At 53.3% G+C, this 22524-nt stretch overlaps 1 protein-coding gene and 1 long non-coding RNA gene across 5 annotated transcripts in view; both read right to left on the bottom strand.

Annotated features, from left to right (window-relative positions):
- Positions 1-209: 209 nt before the first annotated feature.
- Positions 210-5827, bottom strand: LOC144378886 (uncharacterized). Of its 2 annotated transcripts, XR_013440822.1 has the most exons (4): positions 5487-5827; positions 2724-4243; positions 2146-2448; positions 210-1688 (listed from the first exon to the last, which is right to left on the bottom strand). It is a non-coding gene; the product is annotated as an uncharacterized LOC144378886 (long non-coding RNA). The 2 variants fall into 2 exon arrangements; XR_013440823.1 differs by lacking the exon at positions 210-1688 and having other exon boundaries at positions 2059-2448.
- A 4895-nt stretch (positions 5828-10722) lies between these two features.
- SYNE3 (spectrin repeat containing nuclear envelope family member 3) overlaps positions 10723-22524 on the bottom strand; it is a 95687-nt gene continuing 83885 nt past the window's right edge. For 2 of the 3 annotated variants that reach the window (XM_078054165.1, XM_078054166.1), the window contains exon 18: positions 10723-11554. In XM_078054165.1, coding sequence (XP_077910291.1) covers positions 11237-11554 — 318 coding nt within the window. In that variant the 3' untranslated portion in view covers positions 10723-11236. Of the gene's footprint in view, positions 11555-15720; positions 18147-22524 lie in introns of those variants that run through there. The other variant, XM_036106151.2, reaches the window with a different exon arrangement.

The following is a 22524-nucleotide window of genomic DNA, read 5'->3' on the forward strand; positions in this document are numbered from 1 at the left end:
TTTTCCAGTGTGTGTATCCGGTTGCCATGGGTTTGCTTTCTGCGTCAGGCACTCTGTTAGACATGACAATTGAATAATATTTTTATTTTTAGGCACGGGTCACCAAGTCTTTTCATTCCACTGCCAGGCTCGCCTCCGCACTGGAGCCCAGGGAATGGGGCTTCCGGGCTCCTGGGACTTGAATGGCTGCAGCAGAAAGCAGGGTGGGCGGTTGTTGGACCTGAGCAGGACACTGTCCTGGGGGGCAAGAAGACCCTGTCTCGGTGGGGGTCCGTTTTTGTGTCTTGGCAGAACGACAGTAGTTGGTCTTGGCCAAGACCTGGGTGTCGTCAGGCCCAAGGGGTAAAGTTGGCACGGTGGGTGGTCAGGTGCACAGGGCGGACCCGCCGTGGGTGGTGGGATGAGGACCACACAGTTGGTGGCCTGTGGTAATGGTGGCAGGGAGCAGGTGGCCCCTCAGGCACGTAGTCAGGATCGACAGAGAACCACAGATGCCCAAAGGTGGGAGGTAGGCTTATGCGGAGGCAGGAATGAGTTCTCGAGGGCCTAATCAAAGTGGGGGGCATTCAGAAGCAAGACCGTCATATGAGGGGCCGGATACAAGTCAGCCAGGCCCTGCGGACAGAGCAGAGTTCCCTGCTCTTGGCACTGTTGGCATTTGGGGCTGACTGCTCTTTGTGGGCTCCGTCCTGAGCGTTGTGGGGTGCTCAGCGGCATCCCCGGCCTCCACCCACTAGATGCTGGTCCACGTCCCCTTCCCAGCTGTGACACCTGAAAATGTCTGCAGACATCACCAGATGTCTCTGGGGCAGTGGGGCCGAGTTGTTTCTGGTTGAGGCTTAGTGGGCGCTGGAGGCCGAAGGGCTTGGGATTGGGGGCAGACGCAAAGACCCAGTTACTGGAACAATTGGCACTCCTCAGCAGGCCCCACGCCGGCGAGGGCCTTTGGGGGCAAACAACCCCAGTCAATCCTAACATTCCCAAGAGGCACTGCGGAAGAAGGATATGACAGAGGTAGGGGGCACCCCTCGAAAATACCAAAAGGCTGGAAGATCTGGCTTAGAAATGGGTGGGGACCCAGGTGGCCTCAGTTTCCTCATCTGCATCTGTGTAATGGGAGCAATAATTGTCCTCGCCTCACGGGAGTGATGCGGAGGTTACACGTGGGGGCTAGCTCACACCCGACATGGTGAGTGCCACGTGAGAACCAGCCCGTGTGACCACCACTCGTGTCACTCAAGTCATTTCCCTGTTCATGACCCGGCCATTGGCTTCCCCACCCCCCACCTCCAGGTCTTGTCTGCCTCTGCTCTGCCCCCACACTCCCGCTGTCCCCAGGCACCTGCCGGCCTCTCAGATGCTGGGCCATTTCAGCTGAAGGGACGTCCCCGGGATTTGTTCCGAGGTTCTGCCCATGTCATCTTTAAAGGGTTCGGATGGAGATGGAGTCTGGCGTCTTGAAGCGGAGGGCCCCCTTGGAACAGATCTCAGAGGAGGAGACGACGCGCTACCTGCTGGGGAGCTTTCCTGAGACGTGGTCCGTGGCCACTGACCATTTCATGGGCAGGAGGACCCCCCAGAGAAGGGGGACGGCTGGGGCCCTGGCCGGAAAAGGCTTGGCGGGCGGCGGGGTGCGGCCTTCATGCCCCATCAGAGGCGGGGTGACCGGGACAGCTGCCTTGCTCCTGCTTTGAATGTAAAAGAGGGAAAAATCTAGGTGAAGGGGTGTGAGTCATGCAGAGACAGCTCCACGTGTCCCCTGAAACTCGCTGTTTGGGGAGCCATGGGGAGCCCCCCACGGTGACACTGTCACCACGCACCCCAGCCCGTGGGGCCATCCTTGGAGGGCGCCTCACAGCAAAGAGGTGAGACTCTTCACATCGGAGCCGTTCGTGGTGTCCGAGGCTGTGGACGCGGAGCAGCCCCGCACGTCACCGGGGAGCACCGCGTGCGGCCCCTTCAGCCGGGGAGGCATGGGACGTTAAGCCTGTGTTTACTTTAAGCCTGCTTCCTATTGAATCTGGACTCGAAGTTGTTATGCAAAGAGGAGTCTCGGTGGGTAATTCAATATTTATGCCCTTATTTAACAACAATTTCCATTTTAGTAAAGAACGCTGACTTCATGTTTCCCTGGACACTTCTCACCTCTGCCTGGAGCAGGCCCAGCTTCGGGTGGGCCCAGAACATCACGGACCAGCGGCGGCTTGGGGGGGGTGGCAGTGGTGGCCCCCAGAATGTCAGGCAGAAGGTGAAGCTTCATGGACCCAGCCCTGACCACAGTGGGCAGCGTCTGGGGACTGACCGAGAGCTTGTCTTTGACCATCATGACACTTGGGGTCACGCTGTGGCTCCCCCTCGCAACAATGAGCAAACTTATTTCCCTGAGCCTCACTTTCCTCGTCTGTAAAATGGGCATGAGGATCTCTGCCTCGCCAGGAGATAGCAAAGCTGAAATGAGAGAATGAGGGTTAGTGGTTCCCAGATGTGATGGTGCCCAAGAGTCAAGGGAAGAGATGGTTACAATGCAGGTTCTCAGGCCCCTCCCGTTTTCCTGATGAAGTGAAACAATGCTGGGACACTGGGACATTCTGACAAGCTTCTAGGTGATTCTCACCCGAGTGTGTTCGTAAGAAATGCTGGTGTCTCCAAAGGACTTAGTACCGAGCCCAGCACATCACAAGCCTCCAGTCCATGGATTGCTATATTTATTCTATGCCAGTTACCTGTCTCAGCAATAACGCTACATGACAGACGTTCTCCAAATCCAGCCGCTCGAAGGAATCATCGTGTGTTTAGCCCATGAAGATGCATGTCAGCTATTTGAGCTCAGTGGGGCGGCTCTTTGGTTCGACTCGGTCACAGGTCCCTCACCAGCTGGCGGTCCATGGGGGCCATGGCAGGTCCTGGGTCGCATGACTCCCCTCCTCCAGCCGGCTAGCCTCGGCATGTGCTCTCAGAGAGGCAGAGGTACAAATACTCCCAGGCCTCTGCTTCACCGTCACCTTTGCTGCCAAGTCAATGGTCAAAATCAGTCACCTGGCTGAGCCCAGAACCGAGGCATGGGGGACAACCCACCCAGACAGGCAGGGTCCTGATTAGTGACCTGCCCAAAGTGGGGGTGGACAGAGAGAGGAGTGAAGATTCGGGGCAATTGATGTAATCAACCCATCTGTCACAGGTATCCTTTTAGAAAGTAGCAGGTTGTACCTTCTTTGTTTACCAAATTTGTTTCAATGGGCATGCATTACATTTTAAATCAAAAAACCTTAGTTATTGCCCTGTCCCCACAGCGCATCAGAACAGTGGTGGTGATAGAAGCAAGAGCAATGACAAGTTCTGAGCACCTCCTATGTGCTAGGCACTGGGCTAAGCGCTCTTAAATATTGGCTCTTTTAACGCCCACAGTGACCCTTAGGGGATGGTGTGTTAGTTTCCTGTCGCTTCTGTAACAAACTGCCACATACTCAGCGGCTCGAAATAACACAGATTTATTATCTTAATAAGATTAATAAGAAGTCCGGGGCGCCTGGGTGGCTCAGTCGGTTAAGTTTCTGCTTTTGGCTCAGGTCATGATCTCAGGGTCCTGGGATCAAGCCCCATGTCGGGCTCCCTGCTCAGCAGGGAGTCTGCTTCTCCCTCTGCCTCTGTCCCTCCCCCCTTCTTGTGCTCTCTCTGTCTCAAGTAAATAAACAAAATCCTTAAAAAAAAAAAAAAAAAGATTAATAAGAAGTCCAAAATGGGGCTAAAATCGAGGTGTCAGCAGGGTTGTGTTCTTTCTGGAGGCTCTAGGAGAGGATTCATTCCTTGCTTTTTCCAGCTTCTAGAGGGCATGTTCACCCCTTGGCTTGTCGCTGCCTTCCAGCAATAGGGATAAAAGAATGGATGGACAGATGGATGAATGGATGACAGAGAGATGGATGGATGGATGGATGGACTCATGGATGGATGGATGGATGGGCAGATGGACAGAGGATGGATGGATGGATGGATGGGTGGATGGGTACACACCAGAAAGTCTTGTCTCCCAGGCTCTCATCTCCATGGCTGAGACAAATGAAAAGCATTTTTCTCACCCACGTCTCCAGAGCTGTCGTTTCTTCTCTCTCCATCAGCATCAGGACACTTCCCAGTTGGCTTCGTGGGTGAGAGCCATTCTCTTCCCAAACCTTCCGCAGAACCAGTCTCCTCCAGTTGTGAGAAAATAAGTATGTTGCTAAATCACCAGCAATGTCGGTCAGGGAACCTTAAACAAAGAGATTAGTTCTGCTTTTATTTGTTGGTACAATAGAGAGCATGAAATATTTAACAGCATCGTAATGCAGAACAGATGGGAAAGATACTGCCTTCCAGGACCTCTCCTCTCCCACCTTCCACCAACAGCCAAAACCAGGCGGCCCTTGAGGACAGTTTATGAGCTGGAAGGCAGCCAAGGGGTGTCAGGTCCCAGCCCAGCCCCGATAGCGCCTACTGGGTTATTCATTGAAGAGGATCCAGTTACAATCTTTTGCACACTGGGAACGCCACAGTGGACCTAGATGCTACATCGGGTTCAAGTCCTCCTTAGCTTTATGCAGTTATCAGTGTTCAGGGAGTCTTTTTCTCTGGTTGTCATGGAATTTCTACCCACAAAACCAGAAAGCTTGAAAAATCACCAAGGAGTAAACTTTGATTTGGTTGTGAGCTGTGCAATCTTGGGCAAGTCTGTGACCTCTCTGAGCCTGTATCTTCAGCTGCATGAGGAACGAGAAGAGCCACTGTGAAGCTTGAGTGAGACAATGTGTGTTAAAGCCTGCTGATAGGCACATAGTAGGTGCTCAAACCGGTCTCGGGCCCAGTGGGTGAGTGACCAGGCTTTGAACTATGCGTCCCACTGAGAAACATATCACATGCGCACGGTCTCTGGATCTGCCTCCCACACACAATTTTAGAATTGGGAACTGAAAGAAATCTTAGGGATTAGACTAAATGGTGCAAAGCAAAGGCCCATGGGCCACATCCAGCCTAAAGACACACACGAACATATAGACACATACACACACAGTTTGCACAGGTACTTTTTAATTATTCAAACTACTTGCCACTAAAACGAAAAAAATTTCTAATATTAAAATCTGAAATCTTGTGTGATCTCAGAACTGTCAGATGCAGTCACCCAAAGCTCCCACACCCTCATGGCAACAACCGGCAGGGCCCCCTCCCCTCACCCCAAAACCTTTTTTCATGGTATTTGTTACACGTGGTCTCATCTCTCATTGGCGTTTCCTGGCTCAGTTCTGTAGGCATGTGAGTTTGTGAGCCCCGGTGGAGAGCAATCCTCTCACTTTTGGAGACAAATTAGGCTAAGAGAAGGAATCCAAATGTGCCCTTCCCCCCACCGCTGCCCTGGTCCTCCCCGAGAGATCTTGGAGCTCTTTGCTTAGTTCAAGCCTCAGAGTCCTTCTTAACCCAGCTGTTAGGGCAGTGATTCAGATAAATCTATTAGGTACCTCTGACGGGGTGATTTTGTTCCACATTCTCCAACCCTGCTGTAGTCTTCACCTTGAGGCTTTGTTCCTTCTTCAGTACCCAATAAACAGTCTTGGGAGTTGGATTTGACATCTATTGTAAGAACCAAATGAAATAAGTGCCTAGCAAACTGTGACTATTACGTTATCATGTTATTAAGCCCAGTATGCATTACTCATAAAATAAATGGCTCTCTCCCTGACTTCCCCCCACTCCTGGATAAACTCGGGTTTTGATACATGTGAAAACGTAGCTTGGGGGAGGTGCGCTGGAAACCCAGACTGCACGTTTTGTGTTTGGCCCCCTGGGCCTTTGGTCGGGGTCGGACATGCCTTTCAACACAAACATGATTGTAAGAAGATGTTTCTTTAATTAAATGCAATCTCTTTCTCTATAGCCCCCGCATCACCAACCCCCTCCCTGACCCCGAAAGGCAAGACTTGCTGCGTATTCACATGCTGGCTTGGATTGCGCCGGGCCCTACCTTCTCCTGACCTCGCCCATCAAAAGGCTCATTAACCCACACAACAGTCTTTTTCTTTTCAAGCTCAGTTAAAAAATAGAGAGAGTGAGAGAGAGAAACGTCCATTCTCTTTTCCTTGCCCACAGTAATCCTCAAATTATGCACAATATCTGGAACAGAAAAGTGGCCCCCAATTTAATTTTCTGGCTTCTGAAGAGACTTAATCAGGCCAAGAGTCTAGGAGGGAACCCCCAGGGATGTGCCCCAGAACTCTGGTGGGGCTCCCAGTCTAACGCCCCAGGAAACACAGTCACGAAGGCTGGACAGCGAGTCATGCATGTGTGTGTGGGGGGGGCTGCGTGGGGTTTGCAGGGAAGGTAATTGTGTGTCATGTGCGTGTCTATATGCGTGCATCTGTGTGTGTGTGTGGTGTGTGCGCAGGGGTCCGTGTGTCTATGAGGTGCGTCTGTGCGTAGTATGTGCGGGGAGTAGGTGTGTTTGTTCCCGACGTGAGCACACGTGTGTGCGGGTGCGGGTGGTGTGCATGTGCGGGCATGTGTCTACGGTGTGTAGCGTGTGCATCTGTGTGAGTGTGCACGTGCACCTGCCTGGCTCATCACGCGTGGCCCCGACACGAAGGATTAGCCGCAGGCTCTCCCCTGAGCTACCCCGTGTTGTTCTCTCTGCGTGTTCCTGGTGGTCACGTGAAGGATGGTTTAAAGAGGACCGACGCCACCGTGGGAGTTCTCCAGAGCAGTTCACATCCAAAGCCCCACTTGACAGCGAAGGACGTAGAGAAGCAGAGCGGGCACTGAAGTTACCCGGAGACACAGAGGGAGTCGGTGGCCATTGCTGGGGGCTGGAACAATTTCTCCTGACACCCAGTCCAGTGGGCTTTCTCCTTGGTCCCTTTCAGCGGGGTCAGGGCCAGCCGACAGGGAGCCAGTCTTCCAGAAGGATCTGGCTGGGATCCAGGGGTGAACAGCTTAGATACACACAGTGCCTGGGCGGGCAGCTGCGTAAGCAGCACCCCTGAGCGGGGGTTCACAAATGCTTCTCTCTATGGCCAAATAGGAAATATTTCAGGCCTTTACAGGCTAAGAGGCAAAATTGAAGATGTTATGTAGGTACTTACAGAACCACTCGATATGTGACCTTTTAAACATAGAACCATTTAGGGGCACCTGGGTGGCTCAGTCGTTAAGCATCTGCCTTCGGCTCGGGTCATGATCCCGGGGTCCTGGGATCGAGCCCCGCATTGGGCTCCCTACTCGGCGGGAAGCCTGCTTCTCCCTCTCCTACTCCCCCTGCTTGTGTTCCTCTCTCTCGCTGTGTCTCTCTCTGTCAAATAAATAAATAAAATCTTAAAAAAAAAACAGAACCATTTAAACATTTAAAAATCATGGTTATCTTCTCGGGCTAAACAAAAATGGGTGGCAGCTAGATTTGGCCTGCTAGCCAGCCCAGTCCTGGACGATGTAAACATCAAAACAGATCTGGATTTATGGAACCAGAAAGTGGTCAAAGCCAGGGGACGAGAGAACAGAGCAGGAATCAAAGAGCAGCTGAAGGAGGAGAAAATGCAAACCAATGGCCATAAATTAGCCTGGGAGTGGGGCTGGGGGGAGAGGGAGGGCATGTCAGCGTCCCAGGTGTAAGAAGCTCAGTCACAGCCTGTTGGCAGAGAAGTGTCTCCCAGCAGTACCCCGAGGAGTGGATGGACAGAAGTCCATGGTGTGGACGGTGCTCCAGTGGGGTCCGGAGCCACGCTGGCCGAGAGGACCTCCCCATCTGCTTGTCCAGTCTTCCCATGGGTGGGAACCTCACACCGCCCGGTCCCAGTGTCATGACCAGTCGCTGGGTGGGTGCCCAGGTGTGAAGACTTTGCCCGTTCTCTCATTTGGTCACGCTGCGAGCTCCATGCCTAGGAGATTCACATCCCAGGACACCCAGACCTGCCCAGCCTCTGCCCCCTCAGCCCGAGCTCTGGTCTCACCTGGAAGTCCCCAGGACCACACCCTCACGATTTTCCCAAGGCCAAAAAAATCTGTATTAAAAAAACTTTTTTTTATTTGGAATCATTTTAGAAAAGGTGCAAACATAGCACACAGTTCCCAGACACCATTCCCCCCGGTCTCCTCTGATGCTGACATCTTATATAACCGTGGGACACTTGTCAAAACCGAGAAATTCACGCCAGTGCAATGTTATTAAGGGAACTACAGACTTCATTTGCATTTCATTGAGTTTTTTGATAACGTCCCCTTACTGTTCCAGGATGCGATCCAGGATACCGAATTGCATTTAGCCTTTTTTTTTTTAACTTCTCTTTTTGTCATCCCGTCACCTTATTCCAAAGCAAAAGGGCCTCAATTATTTGCACATGCTCAAGGACGGGACCCCCCACACTCACATGTGAGAGAGACGGTTGCGGGACAATTTGGAGCAATTTCCTTTGATGTCCACTGGTAGCGGAGTCCTCCCGTTAGAAACTGGCAGCAGAAGGCCACGGTGAAGACCCAGCGGGACTGGAGGCGGTGGCCGAGCAGGAGGCAGGCCAAAACACAACCGCCATCCGGAATCCCCGCTACGGGAGCCCCGAGCAGGCCGGGGTCGCCCCCCTCGCCGCCTAATCGGAGGAAGCAGGGTGGAGAGAGGTCACTGCAGGAGCGCTGGGAGCCAGGGCTGGTGAGACGGTGACAGAAAGGGCCAAGGCCAAGTAGCTGAATAACGTTCTCACCCAGGGGTTTCCACGAAAGATGATGAATCTCTCCAATTAAACGTGTCACGGCTGGGCTGGGAAGCCACAGATGAAAACAGGGAAGAGAATTACTTCCATAGCAGGGCTGGTTGTGCCGGGGGGAAAAAAATCACATAGTCGTAAAAATGACTTGGGGCACCTGGGGTGCTCAGTCGGTTCAGTGTCTGACTCTTGGTTGCGGCTCAGGGCGTGATCTCGGGGTTGTGAGATCGAGCCCCGCATCGGGCTCTGTGCTGGGCATGGAGTCTACTTAAGATTCTCTCTCTGCCACTCCCTTTGCCCGTCCCCCCCCAACATTTCTCTCTCTCTCTCCCTCTCGCTCTCTCTCTCCCTCTCTTACAAAAAATGACTTAATCACCCAGCCAGGAGTATGAGAGCACCGTAAAGATTTAGACTATGGTTTTCCCACTGAGATGATGTTTTAACACCGAAGTGCCTGGCCCAGGGTTTGATGTCTCCGTTGTAGGAACAAATGTGTGCCCCAGTTACCATCAACGATGCACGGCACACTCTCACCTTCTACAGATTAAGGCTTTTTGGAATCGGCTACACCGGCCAACGCCAGGACCTACATACACCTAAAGGGCAGAGCATCCCAGGGGACGGAGTTCTAGCTGTCTCCACCGCCTATGTTTTGTTTTGGGGGACAGCTAATTAGAAGCCGAGGAGCCCCCTTACCCCAGGCCACAAGATTCACGGGGGTTTCTTCGAGGGCCCTGGGCACTCCTCTAAGGCATTAGCCAGTGGGCCCCAGGATCCCTGGTGGACTCCCTTCTTTCAGGACATTCCTTGTAGCAAACAAACGCTGCTTTTGCTGTAGTCCCGCAATAGAAAATCGTTCTGTCCTTTGGCACCAGCGGCCACCAGCTGGGGCACTGGGGACTTCACCGGTTCCCTTGCTGTGAAGGCCGGCCTTGGAAACCAAGGACCCCCTTCTAACAGAGCAGCCTCTCCCATCCAAGTCAGAGGCTCAGGGAGTGATCGGAATGGGGTTGAGCTCCAGGGCACGTGCCACGGAACCGGATCCTGCATCTAGGATTCCAAGTCCTTCTCACTCACAATTCTGGACACCACTTAGATGAACACGCACTCTAAAACCTGGTCTCAACCTTCCACTGGCCACTGAAGGAGCGAGGGATTACAGACACATTGCTCTCACCTGAGAGGTCCTTCTCTCTCTCCTCTTAATAAGTGACGAGGGTTTCTTCAGATAACAGACCAGGAAAAGTATTACGAGCCTTATTGAAGTTAACAGCAGATTTTTAAAATTTGGGGTTGGGGTGGGGAGTAAATAATGCAAGAGGCAAAGCCTTTCTGTTTTAAAGCCTTCTCGTGGATAGTGTTCGAAACTGAAGGATACACTTCGTAAACAGAAGGTTCTGGACACAAATTCCCCTTTTCTTGGCAAGTCAGGGCCATTGCTAGGAGGCTTCATTAACTGGCGGTGGGTCCGGGGTTCACCACTGGTCTCTTAGACCTCTCCTCGAATGGTATCCCCCCTTCTCCTTCTCTGCACCCTCTCTGGCGATGGCGTCCAGTGCCCTGTGGGTTCAGACACCAGATCCCCAGACCTAAGAACTGTTTGTTAAACAAACCATCAACGTGGGGCTTTGATCCAAGGGGTGGGAGCAAAGTGCTGGGAGGGCCTTCTGTTATTTGCCTGGGGCCTGCCTCTGTTTTGGGCCGCCTCTCTACTCGGTGCATTTGGAATTTTCAAAATCCACTTGGCCAACCCCCCGGATTACAGCCCACCAGCTCTGGGGGAGATGCTGGTGATGTTTGCGAAGATGCTTCCCGGGTGATCCCGATGTTCCTGTCGAGCTGAGAACCGCTATTGCCCTGAGGTCATCCTCTGCATAAACCAGGCCCTGCCTCTGCCCAGAAGCCAGAATTTAAAATTCAGTCAGCTCTCACCACCTACCCTCTTTCTCCTCATAACCTCTTCAGACAAAACCCCTCGACTTCAGAAAGAGTTTTCCAAACCACACAATGCTTCATAGACCAAAATAGAGATTTTTATTTCCAAACATAAAGCAGATACATTTTTAAACACATAAAGCAACAACAAAAACATCAAGCCAGTCTTTGAGAACACAGCTCCTTCCAACTTGAACAACAGAAAGGGGCTGAGGACGTCAGTGGGACTTTGAAACACAGTACTGAGAAGAGACTAGAAGAGGCCACGCGTCCCTCCCTCCTGAGCAGGGAAGGCTCTAGGCTGGTTGTGGACTTGATGTGAACCGAGATAAAGCACACATGTTTCAGGACACTCACTTGGCTCCGATACTGCTTGCCTTCCCAGAAAGCTTAATTTATTGCAAATGCGTGTTTTACAATCACAAATAATATGATGAGAGTGGATATGGTCCCCGTGAATACTGTCTACATAATAGAACATTTTAAACAGTGAAGTTAGCTTGCTTTTCATGCCAAAACCCACTTAAGTGGCGCGCACGCGCACACACACACACCCATTCCACCAGGCCAGTCGCCTGGTCCACGCTGCCTTAACCAGACCAATCCAGCGCTGTAAAGAGCCAGTCAATGTCAGGTTGCAAAGATGGGGCAGCTTTGCCCCTGAGGATTTGTCTGAGGGTAGAGAGACTGCAGGGATGTGGCTGATGCCTCCAGGTGGGGCTCTGCAGAGGCCTGGATCCTTCCTTGGGAGAGGAGACGAGACACACTAACGAATCCATTGGGCTTTGGAACAAGAGGCTTGGTCTCTTGGACTTGAAATGGAGGGAGAAAGCATTCATTCCTCCAAAGCCGGTCCTGGAACCTTGCCATTTTTCCTGCCCCTGGCACCTTATGAACACCAGGGGCTTCTAAAACACAAAGACACAGACACACAGAGTAAGACGTGGGTGAATCTAGGACCCCTCGAGCTAAGTCCTCTTTCACAAGCTGTCCCAAGAAAAAGAGAGAGCATCACTTCCAGACCAGCTTAAGGAAATTTCCAGATGGCAGAGAATCTCAGGGGTCAACTGACATTCCCCTTTGTGTGGAGAATGACAGGGGACAAACAGCTGCTCCAGAAGAAGTATAAAATGCTATTATCTGAGGAAATGTCCTGGGTCCAGCACGGTCATCCTGAGGTTGCCAGAGACCATGGTGTGTCTGTTTTCCAGAAGCCCAGGGCTGGGAACCAGGCTGCCCCATCTGCTTCTGAGCAGATGTGTGTATAGTATACACACACCACATTCACACACACACATACCTGCCTCTGTCCACTTCTTCCTTGCCAATAAAACTTCTAGACCATGCATGGCCTCGGCCCCTAGAGAGAAAACGCCTCTTTTTTTCTCTAGTAGAAGAAATCAGAGCAGCTTTTCGGGCAGTGACGTCACAAAGCCCACTCTGGTCCCCCACCCCGTGCCCCCCATCCCCGCCCTGTGAGAGGCAGCCTGTCTCCGTTCTTCCAGGGGACACAAGCACCTGTCCCCAGCCTCTGGCACTCATCGTGGTGGTACCCGTTCCCGATGTCAGTGGGAGGTGAAGAATTCCCTGGAGGGAGTGGGCCTGGGGCAAAGCCCTGCAGCCCCTGCTCCGGGTCACCCTCTACTTGGTAACCGGCTGCCAAAGCAGCAGCCCATGGCCACCAAGAACAGAAAGGCAGCTGAGGCTGGAGTTCCACGGAGAGGCCTGGAGCCCATCATCCCTGGGTTCAAGTCCCAAACGGGCCACTCGCGGACTCTCTGGTTGCTTTTCGGCAAGCTGCTAACCCTCCCTGGGCTCTGCTTTCCACAGGATCGTGACCCGTAACACAGGCTTTTCAAAGGAGTCAGGGCCCTCTTGTAGGCCCTCAATGGAGGTTTCTTCCCTCTTTTTCTTCTCAGAACAGGCAGGGGGGCTGCGGGCCGGGGGCCTGATTGCTGACCTTAAGGGTCCGCATCCCTGGAAGGAAGCCCGGACCCTTTGGGGAAACAGATCCCTCCGTACGCTCACTGTCCCATCTGGACAAGGTGGTTGGGTACCAACCAGTGAGCACGGGTATGTTACCATGACAACCAGCAGGCGGGCACGGGGTGGGTGGGGGATGCTCAACTGGCTGACTGTTCTCTAAGGCTCTGGGTGCGCTGCTGTGAGTTTTGTTTTTTAAATTCCCTTTTAAAAACAAGTTCCTCCTTCTCACCTGGACAGACAGAAGGCATTTCTCTTGTCATTGAAACCGAGGGAGAACTGATGGCTGGTGTCAGTCCTTTGAATCTGGCCCTCTGCCAGAGGTGCCCATGGCCACCTGTGGATGTGTCCCCATGCTTTCCCTTCCCCTCTGCTAGAAAGTGAGGGGCTGGCCTGGAAAAGCTCAGAGCGCGCCTCTTTCCGGGATTTGCACCCAGGAGTAATTCATGTTGCAGAAGCAATGAAAGCAAATATGAATTTCCTGGGCTCCTTCCAAACACAAAGCTGTTCTCAAAAGCTTAGCCCCGGGTGACAGGGCCGGGACTGGGGAGGAGCACAGCCTGGGAAAGCAGGGGCACGTGATGCATCTGCCTGTCCCCAGGTCTTAAAAAAGGTGGGCCTGGAAGCACCCCGAGTGGGGAAGGAATGCCCACAACACCTTGGGGAGGATAAGGACCCAACGGACCCAGAGAGCCCTGCCAACCGGTGGCGCAGGGGGTAGGCAGCGGCGCGACCTGCTCTTACTCCTGTGACCAGGAGGCCTCCGAGCTCTCTGGTGGAGCACGAGACAGAGACACAGAGGATCCAGCTACCCACTCATCCACCTAAGTGCCACCTGAACCCACTCTACCCTCTGTCTTGCTGAGATGCCCGCTTCGCCGGGGGGCGTGTTCCAGGGCTAACTTCCCCTTTTATGGTTGCAGGGACGGTGACAGGGTGCTCACCCAAAGTCACCCAGCTGTTAACGGCAGAGCTCCATCTGCATCCTGTCCAGCACTGAGCACTGTCACTCTGTTATCTGATGCAGTGAGACCTGTCTCCAGCTCTGGACCTAACTCCCTGAGTCACTGGGTGGACAGGAGCTGCTGGGACCTCAGTTTGCTCCCCTGCAAAATGGGCACAGGTTGGAACAAGACAGTCTATAAAAGCCCTCCCACCTCTGACCACTAGAATAACCAGGTAATTTAGCATTTCCTACTCCATTTTGCTTCCCTTGAAAGTTCGATCTGGTAATTCATCCCATTATCTGCTTTCTGGGCTTAGCTTGCATCACCCATGTACTAAACTAAGGAAAGTGATTTTTGATTGGGAACATCCTAATTTAAAAAAAAAAAAAAAAAGGAGGAGGCCAAAATTGAGTTTTCTGAGGGGATGGGTATCAGGTGCAAGGAGGTCAAATAGGTTTTTCTCGAATGACCCATGGATTGATTGGCAGCAGCTGCCTGGAGTGGTTTTTTTTTTTTAAAGATTTTATTTATTTATCTGACAGAGAGAGACACAGCAAGAGAGGGAACACAAGCAGGGGGAGAGGGAGAGGGAGAAGCAGGCTTCCCGTGGAGCAGGGAGCCTGATGCGGGGCTCGATTCTAGGACCCTGAGATCATGACCTGAGCGGAAGGCAGATGCTTAACGACTGAGCCACCCAGGCGCCCCATGCCTGGAGTGGTTTTGAGAAGGACTCTGAGGTCCATTTGGGCTGGAGAGGGGGAGGGGAAGGTCTCAGTAATCTATTATCAGTGTCTGCCCTGGATGCAGTAATAGCAGTAAGTGTCGGTGTATTTAGTGCTGGGCCTGTGCTGAGCTCCCAGTTCACGGCCTCGCCACCTCTCCTGTCCTGCCCCAGACTGGTGACAGACTGGCTGAGAAGAGTGGGGTGGGGGGAGGCCCGCTGGAGTAGCTGAGTTCCCACGAGAGAGGGAATTAGGGCACAATCCTGGCTGGGCCAGGGACACAAGAGGCTTACTGGACATCCCTTTGCCGCCACCAGCGTGAGCCGCTCCTCAGGATTCACAGAACACCCTGGACCCCTCACCCCCCGCCCCCTCCAGGCACAGCCTCCCTTCCTCCCTCGGGGGTCCCTCAGTGCCCCTGCTCTGGGGACTAACAGTGGGCAGGAGGTGGGGAGGGGCAAGAGCTTATCCTAAGTCTTGGCCAAATTGATCACTAGAATGTTTATTTCCAACTCAGAAAATCTCCAGTGGGGCAAAGTGGGCTTCTCAGTTTGGTATTTCCAACCACAAATTCCTACCATGACCCATGGCTGCAGATGAATAATTGCGCCAGGAATAGAAGTGACAATAAACATGTAGCATTTGAGGGCTTGCACATCCAGAGCAAAGAGCACCCACCAAGGGGCCGGGCACCTGCGAGCACCAAATGGAAGGCGCTCTTGTTTTGGATGCCATTGTCCCCTCTGCTCCGAAGCGGAGCTCCTCCTGAGTCTCCCCTGCCGTCAGCACCCGCACATCCCACCCCTCACCCTCGGGTCCTGCATGGGCCTTTCCCCGCGAGTTCAGACTAACAGAACGGGCAGGGTGGGGGGCAGCTGAGGAGGGGACTGGCACCTTTGATCATATTCACTGTTTTCCTCTCCCCCCTCCTCCCTTCCCCCCTCCTCCTTTGCCTTCCCTCTTCTCCCCTCCTCCTCTTCCTGCCCCCTCCATATTCCCCCTCCCCTCCTCTGCTTCCCCCTCCCATAGTCCCCCTCCTCCTCTGCCCTCCCCCTTCTCTCCTCTTCCTATCCCCTCCATACTCCCCCCTCTTCCCCTCTCCCTCTGCTTCCCCCTCCCATACTCCCCCCTCTTCCTCTTCTTCCTTCTCCCCCTCTTTCCTTCTGTCTGTCTGTCTCTCTCTCACACACACACACAAACACACAGAGCTGGGCTGTGCCATGATATTCACATTTCTTTCCACGACTCTCACTCTGGGGACAGAGGAAAAATAAACACACAAGGTCCCACTGGGGCACCTTTCTCAAATGGCACTTGAAAGCTCTTTGCGGTTGTTGTTCAGGAAGCTGGAAAGTCATAAAAATCATAACTGTCTGCATCCACTTTAAGCAGAAGAGATTACACTTGACAAGCACCAGCAAGTGAGCTATTATTTCACAACTGTATTTATAGGAAAGTAATGAAAATATCAATTCTCTTTTAAAAAAGTTATGCAAACAAGCAGGCTCTATGGCCTCCTTATCAAAGTTTAAAAAATATGCAGAGACATTCTCCACCACCCCCCCCCCCCGCCATCAGCCTGCACACTGCAGATCCCCCCTTCCCGACATGGGCCACAGGGGACACAGCAGCCTTCGCCTGGAGCGCCTGCTCCTTGATGGAGCTCCTGACATGGGGGCGTCCAGCTACAGTGAGCCTGGGGGTGGGGGTCCCTGGCTCTGTCTGGCCTTCCTGGCTCTCGCTGTGTGGCCATGGCTAAGTTCCTCCCCTCTCTGGGCCTCAGCCTCCCCGCCTGCAAAGTGGGAGCGTGGGAATGGAGATTGCTCGAAGGCCCTGCCATTCTGACCTTCCAGCGCCGGACCCACACGGCCCAGTGAGCACCTGGGCTTGGCCAGCTGGGCCCAAGGCCTTGGCTCACTCAGTCCTGATTTTCCACGGCAGTGGTCCCTGGAGAATGGTCTTGTGGCTCGGTTTCCTGGTATCTGGAGAAAAGTGTGCTGAGTGTGAACCAAGACCTCTTCTGGGCAGTACCATTTTCCTGCCTGTGAATGTCCAGCTCCTCTGAGTTTCAGGGAAGCCTGGGTTCGGGCTTTCCTCGGCCGCTGGAGAGGGAGGGGCCGAGTGTGCAGGAGTGCTGTGGGGAGGGGCTTGGTGCCGACAGTCAGGACCCTCCTGGATCCTCCATATCCCTCCCTTTACAGGGCCTTTCTGGGTCTGGACACTTTGTGATCCCAAAGGCCTGCAGGACCCCGTCTTGGTCTCCTACAGACGAAACCAGTTTGTAAAGAATGGGCACTAGGCGTTTTCTGAAAGGACACTTAGTGTTGATTGAGGAAAAACACGATCCAGTTATAATGCACTTAGGAGCCATCCAAAATTCCCTGGGGAGGAAGGGACATGTTTCTGGCCTCAGGGCCCAGCACAGGGTCCCCCCGGCTCCTCCCTAGGGGCTGCAGGGAGATTAACAGCCTCACCCTGCCCAGAGGGAGCCTCCTTTGGGGTTTGGGGCGGCCTGGGCCATGGCCCCTTGTGAGGCCCTGTGTGGGACACTCGGGGCCCAGAAGACCCGCCTCTCTCTGAAGTCCCTTCTCGGGGGAGGAAGAGGCAGAGCCCCGCAGACGGGCTCAGCTCCAAGGTCCATCTCTGATCTCTGTCCTGGACCCTCGATCCCGGGTGCCTGGCCTCCCAGCTGCTCCCCTTCTGGCCCTTCGGCTTGAGTCACAGACCATGAAAAAGCAGAGAGCAACAGAAGGGACGCATCTTCCTGGGACTTGCACACAGCGCGCTCCCCATTCTGCATGAAGACTCCCGCGACCAAGTTTCTCTCCTTCCCTTCTCCTTGCACACAGCACGTGGGGCCCCAGCTCAGCGTGCCTGCGGATCAGTGTCATGGCCGCGGACCTCCACTGTCGCTCTGTGCTATCGGAGGCTGGGGGGGCGGGGGGTTGTGGTTAGCGCTCCCGCCCCCGCCCACGGAGCCCCCTGCTGTGTGCTGTTTCAATGCTCTGGGTCTGCTCGCTATAGCTCTTCTTTTCCTTCCTTGATATCACTCTATCACTTGTCACTTGTCACTGCTGTCACCAGGCCCGCCTTTGATAATCACCGCTTCTGCTTCCAACCCACAGAGTCTAAGCTGCTGTCCTTTGTCCTCACTGTGCCTAAAGCAAGAGTAACCGGGCGCCGAGGGAGGGCCTGCGTGGCTCTTCCATGTCCGCAGCTCAGGGGTCTTCTCACTAACAGCTGGGCTCGGGGCTCGGCTTCCGGGCAAGCGGTGGCCATAAGTGACATGTTATTTGCTCCTGCTTTTCAGGGCGGGGGAGGGGGGGGGACTGCAGACCAAGGCAAAATGCCACCCAATCCCACTGGACCCACAAAGTGCTAGGAATCCGCCCCCCACAAAGAGACATCATATACGAAACGATAAAGACTGAGCATCTACATACAGAGGCTATAAAAATTCTATCCAGTCTCCCCTCGTCACACACAGGGCAGCTTCTGTATAAATAGACTAAGACGACACCGTATAAAAAGTGGTTTTCTTTGGAGAACGTCAGTAGAGTACGTGTCCGGTGGCCACCTGCCTCCGCAGCCCCCGAAGCAGCACTGGGGAGGGCGGAGGGATGGAGAGGGGCCGCCTGCGGTCAGGTGGGCGGCGGGCCGCTGTAGCGGAGCATGAGCCTGAAGGAGCGGGCGAAGTTGTTGACCATGGAGCAGCTGCGGCTGTCCTCCCCAACGGGGAGCAGGAAGAGCAGCAAGAGTAAGAACAGGAGCTGCAGGGGGAGCGCCACGCGGCACATCTTCGGGAAGAGGGAGCGGAGTCCTCGCCACCGCGCCGGCCACCGCGGACTCTGCAGAACAAAGGCAGGTGTGAGTGGGCGCAGGGGCCCTGAGCGGGAGGGGAGGGCGAGGGGGACGCTAGGCAAGCAGAGTCCCTGGGCTGGCTGACTGTCTGACCGTGCGGGTCTCAGTTTGCCTGACTGTGAAGTGGGGCTAATGTCAATTTTGCCAGAAACAAAGATCTCTGGTTTTCTCAAATCATTCAAGGTATGAAAGGTACCACCATGTTTATCATCATGCTCTTCAGCATCACTTTCTCCTCCTTCTTCATCACCACCTTCACCGTCAACACCACCAATATCACCCGAAGGCCAGGCACGCAGGTCCAAATGCCTAATGAACTTCCTTGTGGCAACATCCATGAAAGTGGCCAAAAGACATTTCCTAAAGTCTAGGGGGACTGGTTGGGTTGTGGCCTCATGGGATGTCCTCACTGCCAAAGAGTGCAGGCCCAAGAGCTGGGGACTCAGGGAAGTAGAGGTCCCGTGGCCAAAATACAGCATGGTGCAGGGCAGAGGCCTACCTCTTAGGAACCTGGCTGACTAGGTTCCAACGTAGACTCTGTCACACAGTATCTACGTGACCTTGGGAGAGTCAATAACCTCTCTGAGCCGTTTCCTTCTCTGCAAGATGGGGATAAAACACCTACCCCCATTTGTCAGGCTGTAGAGAAGACTCAAAGTATATTTATATACCAATTTAAAAGTATATAAGCTTTTATTAGTAGGACTATTATTGTAGAATGTATCTTTTGGCCCCCTGAAGAAACAAAGGGTCACCCTCCAGGAATCCAAAGCTACAGTCAAGTGATGGTGATGATGGTGAGGATAATGATGATGGTGAAGGTGTTGATGGTGGTGGTAATAATGGTGATGGCATGATGGTGGTGGTGGTGGTGGTGGTGATGATGATAGTGATGGTGATGAGGATGGTGAGGATAATGACGGTGGTGGTGATGGTGATGGTGAAGATGATGAGGATGGTGATGGTGAAGATGATGATGGTGGTAGTGATGATGGTGGATATGATAATGGTGGTGGTGGTGATGGTGATAGCATGATGATGATGATGGTGGTGGTGATGGTGAGGAGGATAACAATGATGATGGTGAGGATGGTGATGAGGATGGTGATGATGAAGGTGATGATGGTGGTGGTGATGGTGGTGATAGTGAGGATGATGATGGTGGTGGTGATGGTGATAGCATGATGATGATGGTGACGATGATGGTGGTGATGGCAATGATAGTGATGATGGTGAGGATGGTGAGGATGATGATAATGCGGTGGTGATGATTATGATGGTGAGGATAACAATGATGATGATGGTGAGGATGGTGATGAGGATGGTGGCAGTGATGGTGATATGAAGGTGATGATGGTGGTGGTGATGGTGATGATGGTGAGGATGATGACGATGGTTGTGGTGGTGATGGTGATAAGGTGATGATGATGGCGAGGATGATGATGGCAATGGCAGTGCTGATGTGATGAGGAAGCATGGCTTAATGGGGGTGTTCCTGGGGGGGGGTTCTGACCTGGGCACTTCTGACTCTCTAGCTCTCACACCTGAGTCACCTCATCTCCTGCCCCAACGATCTCCTCCAGGTTGATAACACTTGACCCTATGCCTCCAGCCTCAAATGTTCTCACTCACCGAAGCCCTTCGACACTGATTTTGCAAAACCAGACTTCTTACAACCCACACGGTGGAGAGGCCCTCCTGGCTGCACTGGTATCAGCAGGGACTCTAGGAGTGGGGGAAGGTAAGTCACCCGAGCAGCTGAGTGAGCGTGAGTTCCCACAGCTGCCGGGCAGGGTCAGACCTAGTTGGCACGTGCTCTGTTCCCTGGCACCTGCCTGGTTCATGTGGGGCTGCCTCAGCCTGTGTGGACTCTAACTTGTCTCCTTGACATGTGACATTGACTCTCTCTGATTCCAAATCTCTGACCCATCCAGGAGAAAGGAAAAGAGAACAACATGCTGCAGGCCCATGCTAGCCCGGCATTACACTAAAATAAACCCTATAATTAATGGTCTCCCAAATGCAAAATCTGTTTACAGTGTCCTGTTTGTTTACACCTGCATTCGCAGAGCTAGCATTCTGCTTATTTAAGTGAGGAACAGTGCCTTGGCCAGGATCCTCTAGAGAAAACATCTCTGAAGGTCCTAAGTGTGTTTGCATTGACAAGTGTTGACAAGGGGTGGTCTTTTTTCAAAAGACTTCCAGTGGCTGTTCACTTAGAGCTCACATTTTCACTTTGAGGGACCTGAATTCTGAGATGCTCTTTGAAATAAGAGATACATTTTAAAATGATCCTCAGATGTTTAGAAAACACACACACACACACACACACACAGAGGCATGAACTACCTTTCTAGAACCCAACAAAGAAGTTGACAATCTCAGCTCTTCCCAGATCTGGGAGCTGCTCTGTGCCTCAGTTTCCCCACAGAAAGTACTACCTGTGTTCCGCCCAGTTAGAACTATCCGAAGAGAGAAGGGGCTTCCTCTGGAAGCAATACACCCCCAATCCCTTAGGGTATGGAAGCAGGGGGTCGACAGCACATGGTGGGGGGGAGGAAATAGATGTTATGTAGGGTAACTAAATGCTTGGAAGTCCTTCAAGATCTCACACAGACCTGAGACTCGAGAGTTTTGAGGAGTTCAGGCAAGACGAGTTTATCATAGTAAATGTGACCTAATCTTCTACCATGGATGAAAGGTGATGTGGGGGAAAAGAAAAGGTTTCGAGTTCTGGGTTCTACCCTGGCTCTGGCACTTCCTAGCTGTATAACCTAGGACAGGTCATTCAGTCTCTCTGAGCCGCAGTTCCTTCTTGTGTTGGGGAAGAGGGAGGGATGATGCCTGCCTACCAAAGTGAGAAGGATAAATGAGGCAATGCATGCTACGCTCAGTAAATGCTCACTCCCTTCCTCCTCTAACTGGTGGATACTGGGGCAGATAAGTTGCTCCTACAGCCCCACAAGCTTCCCCCTCTACCTGGTGGTGCCAGGGATCAGGCACCACCAATCTCCTCAGGCCCATCAGAGAGAAAAGCACCACCCTCCTTAAATGCCATCTCTTGTCCCCTCAAAGGCCCTCATGTCCTCCCACCACTGGGCCTTTGCACAGGCTATCCCTTCTGTCTGGAATACTAATCTCCCTCCTTTTTCCAATGCACCTAATTAGTTCCTACTGATCACTCTAGTTTCAGCTTGTGAGTGGCTTCCTCAGGGGCACCTCCCCTGCTGTAGGACCAAAAAACAGCCCCATTATACATTTTCACAGCCCCGATACCTTCCCTTTGGATGACTGATTAAAGTCCATGGTCCCCTTGACTCCTCGGAGGCAGGGTCCACATTCATTTGCTCAACAAATATGTGCTGAATGAATGAAATAGGGAATGAAAGAGTCCTTCCCTTCCTGCACGTCTGACTGTCTGCTCCTCCCTTGGTGTCCATGGGGTAACCACACAGATCCTCGCTGACCACTGGCTGTGGCTCTTCCCACTGTCCAGATGCTCTGCCATTGATGAACACCCCGGACACAGCCCCCAGGCCCAGCGGCTTTCAGTTCTCCCCGCCCCGGCCATTCCCCAGAGGAAGAAGCCGAGCCAACAGGAAAGGAACCAGGCCAAGGTCACACAGACAGCCTCCCTCACCACATCGTTCCACGCCCAGGCTCTGCCCACCATCCCGCATGGTGTTCTCACAAGAAACAACTCAGCCACAACACCAACAACGAGAGTCACCCCGGGCCCGAGGTGTCAGTCAGCCTACATCTGTTGAATCTGGTCCCACCCCGAGCTGGGGCCCCCAGTGTGGAAGTCACGCTGCGTCACCACCGGGGCCTTCAGGGCTTTCCTGGGTGGGGTTTCACCACCACAGAGATGCTTCCAGGCCAGCACCAAGAGGGATGGGTAGGGGCCAGCTTTCCCCCGGCAATTCAAGATGGCCACCACGAAGCCATCACTAGCAATTTCTCCAGTCCCTGAAGGCACCACATGCTGGCTGGCTTCCTCTCCCTGGGTTTCCCTCAGAAGGGGGCCGTGTCTGGGGCCCACTGCATTTCCCCAACTGCGCCAGTGAGTCTTAGGGTGGCCAGGGTTTCCTGGGCCAGGGCCTGCTCGCCATGCCTGTGATAATGGCTTCGCTGACTGCTCGCTGCCAAAGCACCGAGTTACAGCCCCGGATTCACTTCCCGTGAGACCTCAGGGGCTCTGGACAGTTCCACGCAGGGACAGGACGGCAGTGGCTGGGGTGGGGCTGGGTTCATTTTATCTCCGTCCTGAGTGGCTCTGCACATGATGGTCAGGCCACAGACTGTATCTTTCCAGAACCTTGAGTTGGTTTTGGAGAGAGATGGGAGATGACATCATCTGAGCTG

Source organism: Halichoerus grypus, chromosome 8 (assembly GCF_964656455.1).
Source record: "Halichoerus grypus chromosome 8, mHalGry1.hap1.1, whole genome shotgun sequence".
Classification (NCBI taxonomy): Eukaryota; Metazoa; Chordata; class Mammalia; order Carnivora; family Phocidae; genus Halichoerus; species Halichoerus grypus.